Source organism: Dermacentor variabilis, chromosome 6, assembly GCF_050947875.1.
Source record: "Dermacentor variabilis isolate Ectoservices chromosome 6, ASM5094787v1, whole genome shotgun sequence".
NCBI classification, from domain to species: domain Eukaryota; kingdom Metazoa; phylum Arthropoda; class Arachnida; order Ixodida; family Ixodidae; genus Dermacentor; species Dermacentor variabilis.
Window position 1 is genome coordinate 151,417,887 of NC_134573.1, and position 19,933 is coordinate 151,437,819.

At 49.9% G+C, this 19,933-nt stretch overlaps 2 protein-coding genes across 3 annotated transcripts in view; one reads left to right on the forward strand and one right to left on the reverse strand.

Annotated features, from left to right (window-relative positions):
* LOC142585487 (rho GTPase-activating protein 18-like) overlaps nucleotides 1–19,933 on the reverse strand; it is a 236,760-nt gene that overhangs the window by 49,132 nt on the left and 167,695 nt on the right. The window lies entirely within an intron of this gene.
* LOC142584401 (uncharacterized) lies at nucleotides 12,059–18,249 on the forward strand. 2 transcript variants are annotated; one of them, XM_075694545.1, is made up of 2 exons: nucleotides 12,059–12,180; nucleotides 16,653–18,249. In XM_075694545.1, the coding sequence occupies exons 1-2, from the start codon at nucleotides 12,059–12,061 to the stop codon at nucleotides 16,987–16,989; spliced, it is 459 nt and encodes a 152-aa protein (XP_075550660.1). In that variant the 3' UTR covers nucleotides 16,990–18,249. The 2 variants fall into 2 exon arrangements, 1 of the variants encoding a protein (XP_075550660.1); XR_012828781.1 differs by lacking the exon at nucleotides 12,059–12,180 and adding an exon at nucleotides 14,154–14,279 and having other exon boundaries at nucleotides 16,653–16,790.

The window sequence follows — 19,933 nt, forward strand, 5'->3', positions numbered from 1 at the left end:
GAATCCGGCGCTGAAGTCACGCGCCAGACGCTTTGTTTCTGCGCCGGTTTGGCTTTTTTTATCCCGGTGTCTGCCCGCGCGTATGTGTGTGTGTGTGTGTGCGTGCGCGCTCGCACCCAAAGGGGGAAACTCTCGCGTCGCCCCCAAACTGGGCCAAATGGGGCCACGCGGGCAAGAGGGAAGAAACGCAGCCTGAAGAAAGCGCGCCCGTCCTTGGGAGACCGGCCGCATCTCCGCCGAAGCCGTAGCTGGACACCTCGGGCCGCAGCGCGCCAACGGACGCCGCCTTCAACCAATCTGTCACAGGGACGACGTGTCTCCCACGTCGTCGCCGCCACCCTGCGAGCAACGGGAAGACGTGTCGACGCTGTGCCCTTTTTTGCCTCGGACCCGGATCTTCCACTCAGTTCTGTCCCCGCCAGTTGTACGCCGCGGAGCTGCCGAGAAGAGGCCGCGGCGAAAGTGCAGTTCGCGACCAGACAGACAGCGCGGCGCCCTGGAGGAGCGCGCTCGTTAGAGCAAACGCCGGTCGGTTACTTCGTCGGCTCCGGAGAAGACCGGTCCGCGGTTTTTGTCCTCCTGGAACCAGGTAGGCCTGGCCCGCGTTTTTTCTCGCTTTCTTTTCCTCCTCCTGCCCGTCTTCGGACCTTGGACAAAATTAGGCCCCTCCGCGAGACTGCGTGCGGCCGGCGCTAAGTGCGTGCCTGCTTTTTATCGGCTCGGGATTAAGGGCAGCTGACGGAGACACATTCAGTTATTTAGGAAATAGTGTCGATACTTTCTTGAGGGTCATTACAGGGGCGGAAAGAAAAAAAAACGAAATGAGCAACATTGCATACTACATACACATCAAGCACACCTAAACATGCATATTTTCTTTTCTTTCTTTCTTTTTTTTAAAAGTAAGGGCAGTATTGAGTCCATAAGCAAACGACCCCCGCGATTAGATCCACGAGAAACGTATCTGACGTTCGGGTATGCACCCTATCTAAGTGCTTGTCGGGCAACAACAAAATTTTGCCTGTAAGACTTTCATTCGCTACAGCAGATGGCTGTTTGTTCCATGTCTTATTACTTCAGGAACGAACGAGTGACAAAAAAAAAAGCCATCCGTTCAGGTATACGTTGTTCCTTTTTTCTTTCCGTAAGCGTTAACGACAGCAGCGGAGACAATATTACTTTGCTTTTCTGTACGGCACGTTGCTGCGAAGAAGAAGGGCGCCGGTGGCATGGGCTCCAGGCGTGAGCGCCATCGCATGCGTGCATGTCGCGTCGGGCCTTACCGCTCACTTTCGCGCTCCGAGTGAAAGCAGTTCAATGTCGCCGGTCGCCTTCTCGGTCAAGCGGAGCAATCTCTTCGAGGAGCTTCCACTGCACGCGCGCGCTAAAGAAAGTGCAAGTGTTGTTGCCAAAGCCCGCAGTGCAGATAACATTATATATATATATATATATATATATATATATATATATATATATATATATATATATATATATATATATATATATATTTTTTTTATCGTCACAGGTGCTTATCGCTACTTCCGTGTGTGTCTACTTGCAAGTACGCCCAGCGCTCACTGTACGTTAAGAAGGCGGTACTTACAGTAGTTGGGAAAGCTTGACGTTTCATTGGAGAATCAGAAACAAGGTGGTAATGCGTCAAACACGAGCGCAAACTTTTTTTGCGCACCACGTGAGTGAACGCGCTGAGCTTATAACGCGTGTACTTCGCCGCGGTTTCGCGGCAGTTGCAGCTACTTTTTTTTTTATTTGCCCCCGCATTATAAACGTATTCCGATTCCTTATTAGCAGTTCCAAATGTTTGTGGTGTTGCCAATTCTAACAGTGAGATTTATCTTTCCATTCTTCCGACGTATGTTGTACATTCCCGTGTTCCACTTGGACAACCTCGTGCGGATTTGCCTAGATTTATATTGCTCTCCACTCATGAACCGCGTCCAGAGTTGAACGAAATCATCCTCACGGGTCGCTAATCAATGTGTTTCAGTAATAAGCGATGTGGCGACGCGCACACAATCGTGATTTGTTTCTTTTTTCTTCTTATTTTACGCGAGCGGACGTGGCAATATATAGTATTCGGCGGCTACACTGAGCCCTAAGCAATTAACGTAAACATTAATCACACTGACATAGTACGACTGAGCCGAACATCTCAGTGTACGCCTCAATCAACTAAGATTATGGTGCTTAATCAATATTACTATTTTTACCATGCAGAAAGGGCGCCAAGGGCGACAGTGCCACTGCAGCAGCGGTTTGCGAAATAATAACTGAAAAACATTAGTCATACAGTAGTAAGAGCTAAACACACGAAACATAGAACATACCAGCAGGGATCGGACTATACCTATTGAATAATGAGAAGTTGAAACAAGGCTTCCCATTTCCTTGAAAAGTTCACTCATGTGCTTCCTTTTGGTGTCACGAATTTCAACGCAACCGAAACAGCGCAAGTCCATATACTGTTGCGGAATTTAAAGGACCTTCGCTGCGTCCCAAACTTGTTTCCGGTATGGTCCTCCACCAGGGCACCTCTTTGTACAAACAAACAACGAACAAAGAAAAGCAACAATTTAGTTTCCGTATATAAAGTATTTTCGGAACGCTTTCTCTATCGGCGCTAAGTCCAAGCACAGGGACGGGGAAAGAACGAAACGGGGATAAACCGAGTGCTTGATGCGTTGCGAAAGGCGAAGTTTTCGACAGGCCAACGCTTGGTCCACCGCGCGCGATTCCGTCCGCCCCATTCGGCCGCAGCGGCGGCAACGGACCGATAGACGCGCACTAATTCTCTTTTTGCTCGCTGGGGGGAAGATTAGCGCATTCGCGTTTCCTGCTTGGGCGTGGCTCCCGCGGGCAACGGAGCTCCTCGGCTTGAAGCGAGAATTTCCCCCGACGACGAACGATTTTCTCCGCATTTCTTTTTTGATCGTCTTCTGTTGCTTCGATATCTCCTGCGTAGAGGTCGCTACGGCTGGCCGCCGTATAAACTGTCCAGCCGTGTGGTGACGGAGCTTGGTGCTAACGGCGTAAAGAAGCAACCGCACGAAGCGTATTTCCGGCGTATCTTAGGCGTCGCGTTGTCGTATACGTCGGGCCGTCGTTATTATACGTTAGCGGGATATGAGCCCCTAGTATCGCCCAAAATGCATTTCAACGGAGGTTTTAAGTCTGGTTAAACTCCCTGCCTTTCTCTCCATTTGCATCTCTCTCTCTCATGGGCTGCACACTTCAATCATTAACGGCACGAAACACATTGTGGAGGTGATTACAGCGGCGTCATCGAGGTAGCGACAAATGGACGTGCCGATGCACCGGCAACGCAACGCACAAAATACGTCTCAAGTACGCTCCATGTGGTTGTCGCTCGGGACCGTTTCTTCTTGTCCCCGGGGACAGCGTTCCGGTGTTCGGAACTAAAAAGAACTTTTTTTTTCATTTGGAGGCTGAAAAACGAGTCATCGGCACGTACATTATACAAGTGGGATGCCGAGTACGCAAATTGCACACGTCACTATAGGAGCATGTGGAAGCGACATTCCTGTAGCATCGATCAAGAATATACTTTATCTGCACCTCCAGTGGCTAGGGAAAAAAAAGAGCAAATGGGTGAGGGGGGAGGTAAAATCCTACACACAGGGCTATGAGGGACGCCGTTGTAGAGGGCTACGGGTTAATTTAGACCACCTGGAATTCTTTAACCTGAACCAAAAGCAGAAGAGGGTTGTAACGCCGAAAAAGACAACACACAGCAAACGAGACGGGACCCTCTTCTGGAAACATGCATCAACTAGCCCCCCAACAAGTATTACTCAGAACCAAAAGCACGATACACGAGCTTTTTTTTTTTGTTTTGCACTGCATTTCGCCCACATCGAATTGAGGCCACCGCGGAGGAGATTCGAACTCGCGTCCGCATGGTTACCAGCTGAACGCCATAGCCACTGAGACACCGTGGCGTGTAGTCGGACTGGGAACCACAGCTGCGACAGCAGGCCGCGGTTACATGTGCACGTATCTTAAAGCAGAGGACCACGGCGACGCGCAGTAATGTCAAGAACAGTACAGGAACAAGTACGTCGACACTTTCTTTTTTCTTCAGCGTCCGCCGCTTTCGACTGTCAGGTTTTAGTAACTTCACCACGTGTATTAATCTTGCCTTACCTGAAAAATCCACGCGGTAGATTGCCAATCGCACAACGCTGTGTCACTGCGTTGTGTGACCGAAAGCGCCGCGCTGTGTGACGTCGCGCTGAGAGGAGGCTCCCCTGTAAGACGCTAACACCCGCACTGTCTGCTCCCTGCTCGTCACACCGCGGGGACGAGCCTGATAGCGGCGCTCGTAAGAGCACGTAAGTGCGCCGTTCGTGTCCAGCCAAAGGCCAAGGTTCTCCAGTCGACCCCGAAGCGCACCGACCACACAAGCGAGAAAGGAAGCTAAGCGAGGGCACGAGGGTCAATAGCCCACCGCGCGGCACCCTTAGACAAGGTCACGACGCGGTTTCATACGCCGGCGTTTGCGAGAATATTCACGCTCCGTAGCAAACGGCTCCTTTTAGGTTGAAAGCCACATCCTCATGAGACTAGCAGAGAGCTCAGGGGAAAAAATTTTTTTTTAGGTGGGTCTTAGCACTTGCATGTTATACATGTGTTCTTTATTTCTTTCTTTTCTTTTTTTTTTTTTTAGTGCACTGCTAGATGCCAGAAGCTGTATCTCTGTGTACGTGGACAAAGTAACCATCTCCTCGCGTTTATATGGCAAAATCTCCTTTTCCTAGCATAAACAAAGAGACGAAGACCTATAGCGTGGTGTGGTAGGTTGCCATGTCGACGCTGCGTCCTGGATTTTCGTGACATTTCGCGGTATTGGAAGCCCACATGGCGCTCGTCCTTTGTGGTCTACGACAACACAACGGCCTATATCAAACTGGTGTCAATCTTCTCGGAAGCTGGAGGCAACAACGTCGATTAAGCCACTTTCATACAGTTCTGCCCGCAGCTGACCTAATATAATGGGCGAATATATTACGCAATCGTTTCCTAGTCAATTATGAAGAGGAATGAAGACGATGTGCGATGAGATGTACAGTGGTTATCGAGAGGACTTAGAGAACGCGCGCATATATAAAAGAAAGAGATCACAGTAACAATACCTGTTGGTGAAAACAAGTATCTCAACATTCAACAAGAGGTCAAGTGCGTTCCCCGTGTATGACGAAAGAACTACGGGAGAAAAACGAAGATACCTGATTGCCAGGATAGGCAGCGGACCCAGCGGTGACATGCCGCATGACTTCAAGTACATCTTGAGTCACACACTCAGTCAGCAGGCATGCATAAGTCACTGAATACGCGAGTGAAAGCTATAACGGCGATCACGAAACTTAAGCGTAACATCATTAGCAGGATCCACCAGCGTCGCAAGAGTGTTCGTCGCTGTTTGAATTGAGAATCGAAATAGGTGGACGTAAAACCTAAGCGCTTCATGAGCATCATGAAGACGCCGTGAGGTATTTAGACTACATCGAGTTAAAACGTCCTGACATATCAAACGCTTGCCCGGCGGTAGCCGTACGCAACCTCAATTATACAACGTTGCCAGCGTGTCTCTGTGCGACAAAGCCACAAAAACTAGCCTGCATACAACATAAGACATTCCCCCCGTTCTGCGCACGTATTACTGATCAGAGAGTCGTAACGGTCAATAATTAGCCATTGAACCGGATCAAAACAAACACATACATTTCATTAAATTTGACAACAAAACTTGCAAGCATGCAACCGTTAAATAAGCGCTCTAGTGACTCTAGAGTGAGTAATCAAACAAATTGTGCGACGCGGTTACATAGTGCCAACGGGCAGCCCTCCAGATTTCATCTACGTCTGGCGGCTACTCTGCGCATGCGTCGTGAATTATACACACTGTCTAGAGGACAAGTGTAGCAGACAACTATAAAGCATGAAGGAAACCGAACAGACACCCAGCAATTTGAAAAAGTATATCATATAAATCGACTTTTCGGAGCACACGGGAGCTGTGCTCATAATAAGGGACAAACAAGAAGGGCGCTAGATTAACAATGTCAGAGGGCGCGAACGTCGATCGGGTTACTATTTCCGTCGTTCTTATTCAAAGTTCATGGACCTGTCTAGAATGCATACTGGCTCGAGATCAAGGCGCTGATGCAGACGAGATTTCGTCAGATTTCAAAGATTAAGCATACCTCCCAATGACTCATGTAATGTGTGATCACTAATTAGTGATTGACGACGAACAACCCGCACTTAAATGTACGCTGTTTGCCAGCTCCAGCCGAGGCTCTTCAGCAGTGTATCCCAGTGCGAAAATCAGTAGTGTCATAGAATCCTTGGTTAATGCATTCCTCGAGCAATATACTTCCTTGCGTGCAGCATCCTTCACGGTCCACTCCTGCAAGCCGATAGGACGATCCCGAAGCCAGCAATAGGATACTTCAGGACAGTCGATCAAATATAGATTGCTCATCAGTGATGCACCGCGATTCCTCGTAAGGCGTCTAGCCCAAGACACCTAGGGACTACAGCACTATCAAAGCTATAACAAAGTTTGACAAAAAAATGAAGAATACGAGGAGTTTAAGCACGATGCCAGTTGGCAGCACCCTCAGAAAAGCGGACACTCAGCATAGAAAACAGCGTTTTGTTTATAATCTTCACTATCGCGCTTGCTTAAGTACTTTACGTAAGTAACCCATACGTAAGTAACTATTATGTAAGTAATCCTTATGTAAGTAACCCTTACGTACGTCATACGGACCACAGGCTCTCCGAAAAGAGAACTGACCTTACTCATAACTCAAATGCACAACCTGAAGTTGAAACTGGAGAGTCCACTGGCAACTTCACCATGCGAAATTTGGACTACAGGCCGGAATTTCAAAGCTATTCATAGGCGGAAAAGAAAACCGCCTTGATTACAGAATCCCTGCTCCGTATAATTTTGCTCGGGCGAGTACATCCATGCACACTATGTTGCGGTTTACACTCGTTCAGTTAATCACTCTTTCCCACGATGATGAACTTTTCAAAGCATTATTCCTTAACATCTTAGGCGAATATGAAGACTAAGCCGTACACATAATGCATTGCTCGATTTGGGCACCACGCCCTGTAGAAAGCAGCCACGCCACATTTCCGCATCAGCACGTGCGGTAGTGTAATAAAACTCTGCCTCGTACCAGCTCGCGGCCGCTCCGGTTAGCCGGACGCGGACTGACAGTACTGGCAGACACTCTCGCGCACGGCATGTTTAAAGCGCACTATTTCGGAGCAACATCAAAAAAGGAGAGAAATGAATGGAAATTTTCATACATTTTTTTTAAACTTAGGCGTTAAGTGGGGGGGGGGGGGGGTCATTACCCCCCACACAATCGTATACGTATACATAGTTGGTGCTTGTATTTTTTTTTTATTAAGGGGGGGGGGGAGAGAAAGGCGGGTACAATTACTGCAATCCAGCCGGACTGCGCACTCTTTGTTCTACGGCTCAGCTACGACGCACACAATGCGTGCCTCGAGCGAGGCGTCGTCTCATTGTTACAAATTTTTTTCACGTGGCGCCACAAATGCACGAGATGAGGGTGCTCGTCGAAACAGGGTTCGAGTCGAAATGCCATTGTTCAGTCGTCACAGCGTATGCATGCCAGCACACCTTGTCAAGCGCTTGGAAGAGTGCAAATCACACACGCACACACATGGACAAAAAAAAAAGAAAAAGGAGCCGCTACGTACGAGACTTCGCGTATATCTTCGCGTGTCTCTGCATTTTCAGGAAGCGGAAGAAGAACAACTCTCGCCGCCCCAACAAACCAACGCCGCGCCGCGCCCCCCGCGGGCCATCCCCGCCAGAGGCCAGCGTCGCTCGCCACGTACGCGCGAGCGGACCAATAAAATGCAAAGCGCCTCCGATTCCTTCCTTTCCTATGTGCGCCATAACGACGAGAATCCAGGAAATTCAAGCACCGGCGCACCCGCGAAGGATGTCAGTGTAACAAACGAATACGGCAGGGCACGCGAGTGAATTGCCTTCGGTGAAACGCTTGAACAAACAGAGAGGCACACCGCTTCCTGCGCCCCCTCTCACATGTTTCCACTTCCGAATGAAAAATTTCTGGCTCCGTAAGCACCCGCGATGGCGTGATGGATACGACAGGAAAGACAGCATGACGGAACTAGCTCAGTATAGTTCTGGATATTGTAACGAAGTGCGCAGCCTATATATACGTATACGTGTACTATACAAGAACGCTGCCGGCTCGGCTTTTTTAGCGTCTCGCCTTTACCTTTAAAAAACTCGAGAAACTTTCTTCTTGTACGCGCCAAGCACCGGCTACACGCTCTCAATGCGTCGCTTTCAGCGCCAACCCCTTGTCATCGCGGCGTATAATTTTCGGTTATAGGCAGCACGACAGCGTGACGTACCCGGCTGTTCTCATTACCGCCACAACTTTTTCCTTTATTGCAGGAACGGAAGAGTGCGTACAGGGTAGCTTCCGCGGGCAAATATAGTCATCGCTATGCGCTTGGATGCTCGCGCGGAGTAGTTAGTGAAGAAAGAAAAAGAAAGACTTCTCTGAACTGCTACAGGATCCCTCGAAAGAAGGGTGGTTCCCTCCTCAAGCGTTACCCCATCGATCAACCGAAAATCCCCGACGAGTCTTGCGATTTCGAAAGTGCCACCCGAAACCGCTAATCGTCCTGCACCTGGAACGTGTCAGTGACGTTTCGGGCATAGTGGGATCAGATCTAACCCCCTTCAGAGACAGGGAAGCCGTGCCGAAATAAGGAACCGCTTCTTCAATCTTCCGCTATCGATGTCCGCACCTGCTTAACTCCTGAGACTTATCGAAGCTAACACTCTCGCAGATTAACTCAGGTTTCCGACAGCGTCGTGGAGCGAAAGCGTTTCTGTTTTTACCTTCGCTTTCCGAACAAGCTGCGGTGGAACGGAGACAAAAAAAAAAAAAAAGGAACGTCCTGTTCTGGCCTTGCCCCGCCTTTCCCGCCGCGCGAACTAACCTCAAATACGAGGGAAAAAAAGCAAAAGAACGCGGACTGCACAGAGAACAGACGCTACTCGGCACGCGTCAGTTGACTGATGGAGTGGGGCGATCGAAGTGGACGGTGACGGCAAACAGTCGAGCATGCCATCGGGCCCAGATGACCGCGACCGCGGAACTAGTACTTCGGCCGACGGCTGGCTGGTCATCCCGGTCCCGACGTTCAGCCCTTTCCCCGTCTCCCAAAAGCTTCCTCGCCTCCTCGGAAGCGCGGCGGGGCGGCCACCAGGAAAATGCCTCGCCTTCGAGCGAACGACGAATACTTCGGCAAACACGCCGAAGAGGAGAGGCGGGCGCGGAATCGGGGCGCCTTGCTATTCTCGAGTTTCGAGAGCGCGGCGACGGCGAACCGGCCACGTTATATAGCAAGTATGGGCGCCCATTTCGCACGAGAGCCGCCTGATCACGCCTGGGCGCTTCTCCTCCACTCTTGGCTGGACGGCTTTCTCCTTTAACCCCTTTCACTGTTGCTCTCTCTCTCTCTCTCTCTAGTTTAACACGGAGACAGTCGCTCAAATCGACCTGACAACCCGCGCTGAGCTTCCTGAAGAGGAACGCGAGCGGCTCGACACATCTAACGGGTCGGCGCGTCCAAGTCGACCCCGGCTCCCCCGCCATACCCGATGGATGATTTTTTTCAGTAAAAGCAAAGGCGTTCCCATCCGGATTGCTCGCGCTGCCTCTGAGACTGTTCACCGAGAGAATGGGGCAACTGCATCTCCTCCTGAATTCTTTCTTTCTTTCTTTCTTTCTTTTTCCCTCTTGAACTCTGCTTCCTGCTTCTTCCGAAACACGAAAAACACGCGAGGCACGTAAGACGCTCGTCGCGAAAGCCACTGAAAATGCGATGCATTAGCCAAGCAGGTTACACGTATAGCGCACGGGTGGTTCCCCGCACAGCGAGTTCCCGAAAGAAACAAAACAAAAACAAAAAGGAGTTCGCGAGCTTCACTCCAGTAGCAAGCACACGGAAAGGATACGCCACTGCTGCCTTCGTTCCGTGAAACTTATTCCATGCTTCCTCTCTTGTTTTATGCACCTTGTTTTTATTTCTCTCTCGCCACAGCCTTGATCACCGCCAGCGGCCGTGTGGGAAAGCGCGCAGCGCGAACCGGGACGTTCGGAGAGTTCCCCGTCTCGACGAGCGGCCTCGCGGCAAGTGTTCAGCAAGGAGAGGGGAAGCCGAGAGAGCGAGAGAGAGAGAAAGCGCGTATGTGAGAGGGCATGGATCGGCCAAAGTGTCCCGTCTATATATACGCTTCGTCGCCGCCCTACTGTCCAGCAACGGTCGAGGTATTGACCTTTGATGCGAAGCACCAGGCGCTACTAACTGCGGACTAAAAAGGAAAATGAGGACTTCATTGTCTCGGGGACCACGTCGCCGCCGCAGAGAGGAACAATCCGGTCAGCTGCTGGCACGCGGAAACCAAGGATCGCTGTCCGAACTGGAAAGCGAACAAACTGCGGGGGAAGCAGTCGTCCTCCCCTATATGTATATAGGTATACGACTCTTAGAATCGACTGTGCTGCGCGCCCGACACGTCTGGGAACGCAATGCTGCGGAACAGCGTGCGTGTGTCTGACATGCTCCGCCCCTCTATGCGACGACCCAGTGACATCGTATGTTGAGCAAACGGTTAGAGTTGGGCTTGTTGGACGTTCGTAGTTATTAAAGGGAACAGCGCAGTAACGGCGCACATTGTGTACAATCGCCTATAATAAGAGCTGCAACATGACGCGTGCTCAAGCAGGCTCTAAGATAGTCATCGCGGTGGCGCTGTAGATGGCGCCCACATACGAAAAATTAGAGCACTAAAGACCGTTCCAATTGATAGCATGTACTGCACAAATGTTTCTTATGTCAACAACACAGCGTAGTCTTGGAGCCCCTTGGACTATGGGCACCGCGTTGCAGCTCCTATAGAACGCGACTGTGCGTGTGTCTTCTTTGTGCTTCATTCTGTCTTCGCCCAGGTTACTGCGCTGTTCCACTGTAGCGACATCGCAGGAGGCAACAACAGTTGGCTGCTGACTCTGGCTGCGTCCGGCCAGGTACTGCTTCCACTTAGCTCGCAAAAGGGGGCTGCAGTTGTGACCTCAAAGGTCGCACTCAAGGATCGCACTAAAGCTCCTCCATGACGTTCGCTGCCGACCAATTGGGAACAGCGTCGATCAATGGGCTTTAGATCGCACCGAAAGGGACGCCGTTACAATCTCGGAGGTCACGCTGCAATCATCAGAGCATGATGATGATGATGATGGCCTCAAGTTATGGCTCATACCCACACTGGGGGATTGGCCAAGAATTGAATCATTCGTTTCTCTTCTTTTTCTTTCAAAAAACATCGCTTTGCGTAGCGAGGAATTAATTCCTCTAAAACACCCAAGTACCCGGCGTTCTGATGATGCTATCAGTGGCGCGAGCGTTTCGGATCCTAGATGGTCAACGGTTGAAACGTATTGAAACGCGTTTCTGAGATAGCTTAAGCATGCCAGCACTTATATTTACCACGGTGGAGTTATAGGTTTACTCGTACACATAAGCGTTCGCGATACAGCTGTTTTACAAGCGAAAGGAATTTGGTTTGTCCCCCCATTCAGTGGCGTAACCGGAGGGGGGGAGGGAACTCTGCAGACGTGCACCTTCCCTTCACCCGCCCCGACAAGTGTGTGAGCGCCCCCTCTCCCTCTCCCCCCCCCCCCCCACCCTCAAAAAGAACTTAATTATATCAATCCTGGCTACGCCACTGCCCTCGCTTCACTAAGGTAAGCACGCACGCGTGGACAGCCTTTGAGGTATACAGAGCACGCGCCGCACACAGGCTGTCCACTGTAAAGCCACTCGTGAAGTGTGAGAGCATCCGCAAACACGATTTCAACAATCTGTCCCTCAACGCAGGGAGACAGCATTCTGAGAACAGCAGCAGCGGCGGCACAACATGCGGTCCACAACGTTGCTAAGCCTGGGCGTGTTCGTCGTGCTGGTCCTGCTAACGGAAGCGCGGCCCGCACACAGTGCTCTCATCTTACCGCTGATCATCTTCAAGAAGCTGCCCAAACAGTGAGTATCGGCTGCCCTCTGGCGCAGTTACGTGTTGCTACACGTGACCAGGGCTTCTAATGGTGCGCCGCTTTATACGGCGGTGCGTTCAGACTATGGGGCTGTAACATGCGCGGAATCGATAGACCGGTGTAGTGCATACAAAGCTTAAGATTCCCCAAAACGCAGGAGCGAACGCGTCCTGCTGCTGTCTTGCACGCCTGAGTAGAATAACCCTTTGACATTTATATTGTAATGTCATTGCGTGTTGCGAGCTGGCATTCGCGCCGACGACATGCGCTTAATTTAGAGACGAATCAATGCACGCTTCGCAAATTTGCAATAAGCTAGTTACACGTACCAGTGCGAAAGCATTGATATCGCAGTAGTGAAGGCTATTCACGATTGCCTAAAGCAGTGAAAGTGTGCAACACCGGCTAGGAGAAGCAAGAGAGCTTGACTTCGCATATACAAATCAACACAATTCACTCTAGGCCAAAGTTTGTGCAATCTTCACAGTTTTACGCACGATACCCGTGTAGTCATGCAGAGTGAACGCGCTGCAAACATCGAGTGTTGCTATACTCTGGCTTATAGCAGAGCATGCAAATAGCGAGGATCCCAATATCACCAATCCGTGCGCGAGTGTGAGCCATATATTCATGTAAAAAAAAAACTTCTTTAACTTCTGATATCTGTGGATGTTTCCAGAACGGAAAAGCATACGAGTTAGCGCACCCCCCTAACTCCTCCCCCCACCTCTTTCCCCCTTGACGACAGCGTCAGAAGCGGCTGTTGGACATACGTCATAGTCTGAACGAAGCATTGCTCGTATTTTAGCGATTTGTGCACGCATTACACTGCCTTCCAGCATGCTATTCAACCCTGCAGCCACCATAAAGCATTAGCTGCAGATGGTACGACAACATCCACCGAACGAAGGGTTTGCAAGAGTACAAATGGTTGCTCTTGCCAACACAGGTGGCGCGGGACTCCGTTAAGCGTAGCGTGCATGACATTCTGAGAATGAAGCCTGCTTCATCGCCTGCCCTATTCTGGAGAAAGCATGCTTGTCAGTGCCCGAGGCCCTTCAAAGAGCGCACAAAGCGCTCAAGGCATGCGACGTTCTTCAATGCGTCACACCGCAGTTCACGCGCAGGCACCGCACGTATGCATGAAAAGCGCAGTAAAATTGACTTGTACACTCTAAATCAAAAAAGCAAATGCCAGGTGCTCATTGCCGACAACGACCGACTGGCAGTTGCTTTATTGCCGCTAAGTCGTAGTACATTCACAGCATATTCACTGCAGTGTCATATGCGATGTCGCTCAATCAATGCGCGCAAAGCACTGAACATACTGCGCTACTGGTGAAAACAAATGAATATTTGCTCAGCGTCGCGCACAGCGTAAGATATCACGGTATATTAAGCGAAAAAACACATGAGACCGACATCATCGCGTAATCAAACCTACCATGGTGTCAATTCGGACTTCAACGTTGTTTTTTTTTTTCTTTCCGTTAAACACAGATAGGAATCGTGTCGCTCTGTCTGAGTAATCTGAGAAACACGTGTAAGTAACTACGAGTAGCTGGCCACCGAACACACGTAACTATGTAGTCGTCCAAGCTGGTGCTACGTCATTGAACGCTGTCTTTGCTGGGCGCGACAACTTATTCCACTCAGCGGTGCATGGCGTCCGCTGGCTTGCCCCCGTGCAGGAGGCTCGAAGATCGCACGGTGCATGTCAACACAGCATGTTTCGTCAACGCACGCTTCGCAGACGTTCGAACCACACGCATAAGCATAGGCCGCTGGTGCGACGTTGTCTTATGACGCAGCGATCCGACCCAGCACCTCAAGTCATTGCTACAGTTCGTCAATCTAGACGTCATCAAGGGTCTGGTGGGTCAGCTCATCAACTTCGAGGCCATCTTGCGTCACTTCTCGCCGCCGGCGAAGACGTCGACCGCTGCCTCGCAGACCACGGTGGTGATGATGATGGACGAGCCGAGACCTCCCCCGGAAAGCACTACGGCGCCGGCAACGCCGACGGCGCTGCCGACGTTCCCGACGCTTCCGCCAATCCCGGTGACTCCCGAGATGGAAGCCAGCCCAGTGAGAGTCTGTCAGCGCGTCCGCTCCTAAGGCTGTGCACCGCGCAAGTTTGTGCTGGTGGCGCAGGAAGCACACGCAAGGAGTGGCCTGTCACGTGTCTGTGTCTGTCCGTGTGTCGCACGTCTCTGTGACGGATTCACCCGCAGGCGAGGTGGATCCCTTGAGAAAAGAACCGGCGCAGGAGAAGCATGCTGGAAACTGCCACTGTAGTAGTGAAGCTTTCACTGCTTTCTTGGGTCACCAGTGAGAGCAGTGACAAGCTGCCAGATATAAAAGGAGTGAGCAAGGGTCTTCATAGATTCTATCATCAAAGATAAAGTTGCTCGTACGAACTCTCGCTAGCTAAGGGAAGACTTCACTGACTGATTTACGCTTGTGATGTTTTGAATCATGCTTCGCGCTTTTCGTTAGCACTTGCGGCCCTTCAAAAGGTCCAAAGCAAAGGTTTATAAAGCTATTTCTTTGATATATGCATGGTTGATAAGAAAGCGAAATGATATGAGCAGGCAACGATATATAGCATCAAGCATATGTAATATCATACTTCATCCGAGCCATGTCCAACAGCCAAAGTCCCATAAACCTATATGTTACTTTTCTCGTCGTACGGTGCTCAAACAAGTTTGGAGAAAAGCAAGTGTGGCTACCACTGTATCAAGTCGGATGGTATTGAGAGATCGACATATGTCGAACTGGATAGCTTTAAACATGCTGCATCGTTCAAAGCCATCAGCTTTCAATTTCTCATGTTTACATAACGTCAGAATAGTCATATGCATACTTAACACCAAGGTATAAGAAGAACTATCGGTGACTTTAGATCCCGTCCTGTTCTTTACCAGTCATTAAGCACTTAACACTTATTGAGTAATATAACTGTACTTCCTGCTACGAGTTTTTTTTTTTTTTATCATTTCGCCTGGAGTCAATTCAGCGAGGCAGGCGAATGATGTTAGCTAATCTGAAGAGTATTATGAGCGATTTTGTAGTCATAGTAACAGTGCCAGCTAAACAAAGCAAAGGAGGGTGGAAGCTATAAACAGAAATAAGTGTTGATATATGCATGCAGAGATACCAGACATCTGACCTGTAATGTTTGTTTCATGGCGTCATGCGCGCCTATAATTATGTGTTTCAGCATGCTTACGTTCTCTGTTCTCCTTTCCCGTGTCCTTGCTCTCGCCTCTAACGTAGGCGGGTGCTGTGTGAACGTTCCGCAGGCAGCTACTAGCCTGCCTCAGCATCTTTTCTAGTTCAAGCCTTTTGCTCGCATTTTCACGTTTAAGAATGACGATAATGACACATACGTATTCATGTTTGCTGTAAAGCCAGACTTATGGACAGTCTTGCAAAGATTGCGTGTCTTAAGTGTGTTTCATGTTTGTACTGTATTATGCATCCAGCTGTGTGTGTTGTGTGTGTGTGTGTGTGTTTCGTTTCTTTTTCTCTTTGTTTCTTTATTATTTTCTGCACGTGCGCTAACACGATGCAACCCAAGTGTATAGGGTTGTATTGTAGAAGTTCACTGACGTGTGAAAACATAGCTATTACAGTTGTGCACACCGGTGCAAACAAGTTTATACGAAATTTATACCATGCATTTGAAGTAGTGACTGGCGTGAGCCACGTCTTATTATGGAGAGCAAATGCTGCACATGCTCAGCCTCTGACAGCCGAGTGCTCAACTCTTAACGCCATTTCGCCATTACTTCTCAGCCTCCTCTCACCACCTGCCCCTCCTAGTTTCTCAACTGTTTGGAGTAACCAAGTCAAAGCCAATGCTTATTGAGTCAATCTCTCCGGATTTGCTCTCATAAAACTCAATTCCATTTTTCCAACGTCTCTACTGTCTTACATCTCTATCTCATTCCTTTCTTAGCCCTAACATAAATATATCGCTCCATGAGAAGAAATGTTGTGCAGTTGGACAAAAAGCATTGCTTGTTTAGGCTCACGCCATTTGCTTCATGACATGTCGCCTAACATTTGAGTCGCCATTATATTAGTGAAGAAGGAAACAAGCGATTCACGTAAAGCATAGAAAGAAAAAAAGGAGCACATAAAGCATTAAAAAAGGCAAAGAAAAATCCCCGTTTTATCTCTCGGCTGATGGATAGTATGAGCACAGCTTAGTGCTATCGCCGATGAAGTCAACTAGTGGTTAAAGTGTTTCAGTTATCTGCTTCGACAAACAATGCGACTTCACTGCTAAGGGCAGATAGCTCGGCATATTTTAACTAATTACATAGCGCTAACCATACTTTAAAGAAAACCCATCGCAAGGCAAACGCACTGTGCATGCAATACATACTTGACACGCGACGCTTCAACCTATGCCTAACGCATCGCCCTTTTCTTCCCGGAAACGCGCAGCAAGTTGCTGGTACCGGTGCCCCTACCACTGCCTCTGCCGATCCCTATTCCGCTGATAAAGCCCAAGGTGCTACCGCTGATCCTGCCAAAGTTGCCCCGGATCGGGATCACCCTGCACTTGGGCAAGGGGTCTCCACTGCGACACCTGAGGATACACCACAAACCGAAGCTGGTGCACCTTGACCACGGCCACGACGACCACGACTACCACCACTCGCACTCGAGTCACCAGCCGCACCACCACCACCACGGACCGCCGCAGCACTCGGGCGAGGACGAGGTGTACGAAGTCAAGAACGCGCCGCCGTCGTACCCGAGCAAGGACTGGAAGTCGTAGCCCCTTTCTCGAACACTTCCCTGAGAGTCATCCTCCCACGTCGTCCTGACGTCAGCTGTGTCCGGAGTGCGTTCGTACACGTGTAAACAGCCACGTGGCGTATCGAGACGACAGGCCGCGGACCGTTCCGCCCAGTCACGTGATGAGACGGCAACGCGCGATCTGCAGACGCAAGGTGGCCCAGAGAGCGCGAGACGTGGTAGACTGATAGCGATTTTAAGCGGTTACTAGCACAGACAGAGGCAGCAAAGAGAGATGAGGCAGGGACGTTTGCCAGGAAAACGTCAAGCTGGTTACACGGGGGAAGAGAACAGCAGAATAGAGAAAAATCAGATAGATATAGGAAATGAAGACGCGCTGAATGTGTGTACACGAGCTGACGTGGCCACTAGCACTGGCGTTCGAACTAGCGGCAGTGAAAAACCGGCTAAGCGACTGCTATTTTCATAGAGTTTCCTACAATAATTACTAGAGGGAGCCTTGACATTGCGATCGTTCAACCACCATGGGAACGATGGGTAGTACAGGAGTTGTGAGATCATCATGCTTGGGGCTTCACACGTTCTTCTGGCTTCGTTTATTCCGCTTTAACTGGGCCTAAATTGGACTAATTATCAACGCAATTTATACTTTTTTTTTATTGCAGAAGGTAATGAAAATCTGCAAGCGCGCATTTTCGGTGCTAAGTACAGTGCTTCCGCTTGTCCCTGCGTTCGTGGCGCAAAGCTTTCAATACCGGCTTCTATGTCTGAGGGTCCTGTGTTCGCATCTTGCCGCCGGACATTTTTTTAATATTTCTGTAATTATTTATAACGCAGTACTTTCTTTAAAACATACTTTGCGAAGCAACGAAGCCGTTTAAAGCCAGGAGGACAAACTTTAGCCAAATCCGCGTATTACCCATCATTGCCATGCTGGCTGAACTGCCCAGCTTGCAACTCCCGTAGACACTAGCGCCTCTCTCCGGTAATTCTATGAAACTCTACGGCTATTTGCGAACGATGACGACGCTCATTAGGCTGCCGGAAGAGATCTTGGCTTGTTGCGAGAACTGGCGGCTGCAGGTACCCATAGAGTCCGCAGTCTGTGGTTCTGAAAGAAAAGATCGTGCATACCTCGTCCGTGCGGTTCGCATGCTCGCCGCTAGCATGCCACGAGCCCCGCAAGCCAGAACACCAGGTGATATGGCGCCTGGCCCATGGCCCGTCGTCTGGATACGCCATTACGAGTGTGCCGCGGGAAAAGCGCATATAAAAAGCATTGTCGAGCTAGCCGGGGCGTAACTGCCCAATTAAACCACCACTCTATGCGATATGTTACACAGAGACGCAAGACAAACGTCCTTGCAGGTTCGAGCCAGCTCGCCTGGGTAAGCAGCCTCATTATCAACAGTCCACACAGCTGGGGAAATAGGACAAATACGACGCAACGATGTTGCGGATCGCGAGGTCGACAAACATCGTGTTATGTTACTTGTCGCTAGTTTCACAGCTTTTATAAACATCGCGGTGCAGTATACATGCTAGCATATATAACGGCAACAATGTTGATTACGACTTGGCGAGCAGCAGATTGCAAGCTGTCATTAATGGCTGACTTGGAGTCAGAATGTGTTGAAGGCAACCAAATTCGCGCTGTCTGCGCGGTAGTCGTGTTACGACAGCACTCCGAACACAGCAACCGCAGCCGTGTCACGTGAACCATCTTGTCTCACGCGCGATGTTCTTTCGTCAGTCGGCCTGAGGAAAGTACAGCGCGGTGGGCGGTCGGGCATCCGGCGACTAAGAGAAAACTATCACCAAAAGCGTTGCCATTTCTTCATCGTGTAAAGATTGCGACTACTCACTCCAACGTCCTTCATAACAGATGCCCCCAGTGTAACATCATAACAGGAGGGCCTAACAACGGCTCTGAGCTAACACTGCCGACAATCCTATATCATAAACCGGATACTTGAAACATATTAAGCTACTCCCAGTGCTCTGACCAAATTATATTGTGTTAGCTTGAAGCTTATAGGCTGGGTCGCTCACGCTTCGTATAGCAAGGCACTTCGCAGAGATTGCATCGTTTCGTCTTGGGAAGAAATGTACATAAAATAGGTATAGAAGCGCTGAAAAGTAGCGCGTTCTGAAGACTAGTGAATGCACGGCTTCCGCGTTTCTTCGAGGGACGCGTGGTGGCCAGCAGCAACATTTGAGATTGTACAGCGGAAGAATACTTCCACGACGTCGTAGGGTTCCACCGATGTAAAGTTGTTTCGCGAACGTAAGCTCACGCACACTCGAGAACGACACTCTTGCGACGGGTATACCTCGTAGACACCACTCTGGATAAAACGAAACCCTGCGCAGCACTGGAGCAGCGTCACATTTCTACGCTCCCATCCCTCTCGTCGGGTGGCTCTTGCGCTGTCAGCTGCGGCGTGACAAAAGTGGTCCGGTGGCCTATAGACATTCGCATAGAGACAAGGCGATGCTACAGAAGCAGCGCTTACACCGCTTGGCAATGGGCACGCCGGTTCGCCAGTGCGACGTCGCAGCTCCAAGAGCTCAGTCTTTGCGCTATTTGTACTCTGTTTCAAAATAATGTGACACAGGAAGCTACGGCTATAATCAAACACTCACGAGAACACTCAGGCAAACGTACGTGTCCATAAGCAGCATGTACGTCTTCATCGAGACAGAGAGGGAAATCGCAAAGGCAGGGAGATCAATCAGAACCGATAACACGGCGCGCTGTAACCTATACTGAAAGAAGACGAAAGAAGCTGGAGGAAGAAAGATGTGGAGAAAAGCTAGAGAGACACCGAGAACAGGTACATACGATCCCACGCGTCGAGAGCCCACCTTCGTAACGCACGCTTACAATACAAGATAACAGTCGTTGCCAATCAGTGCTACAGCCACTTGTGCAAGTCTGTTGGTTATGAGGATCGAACAAC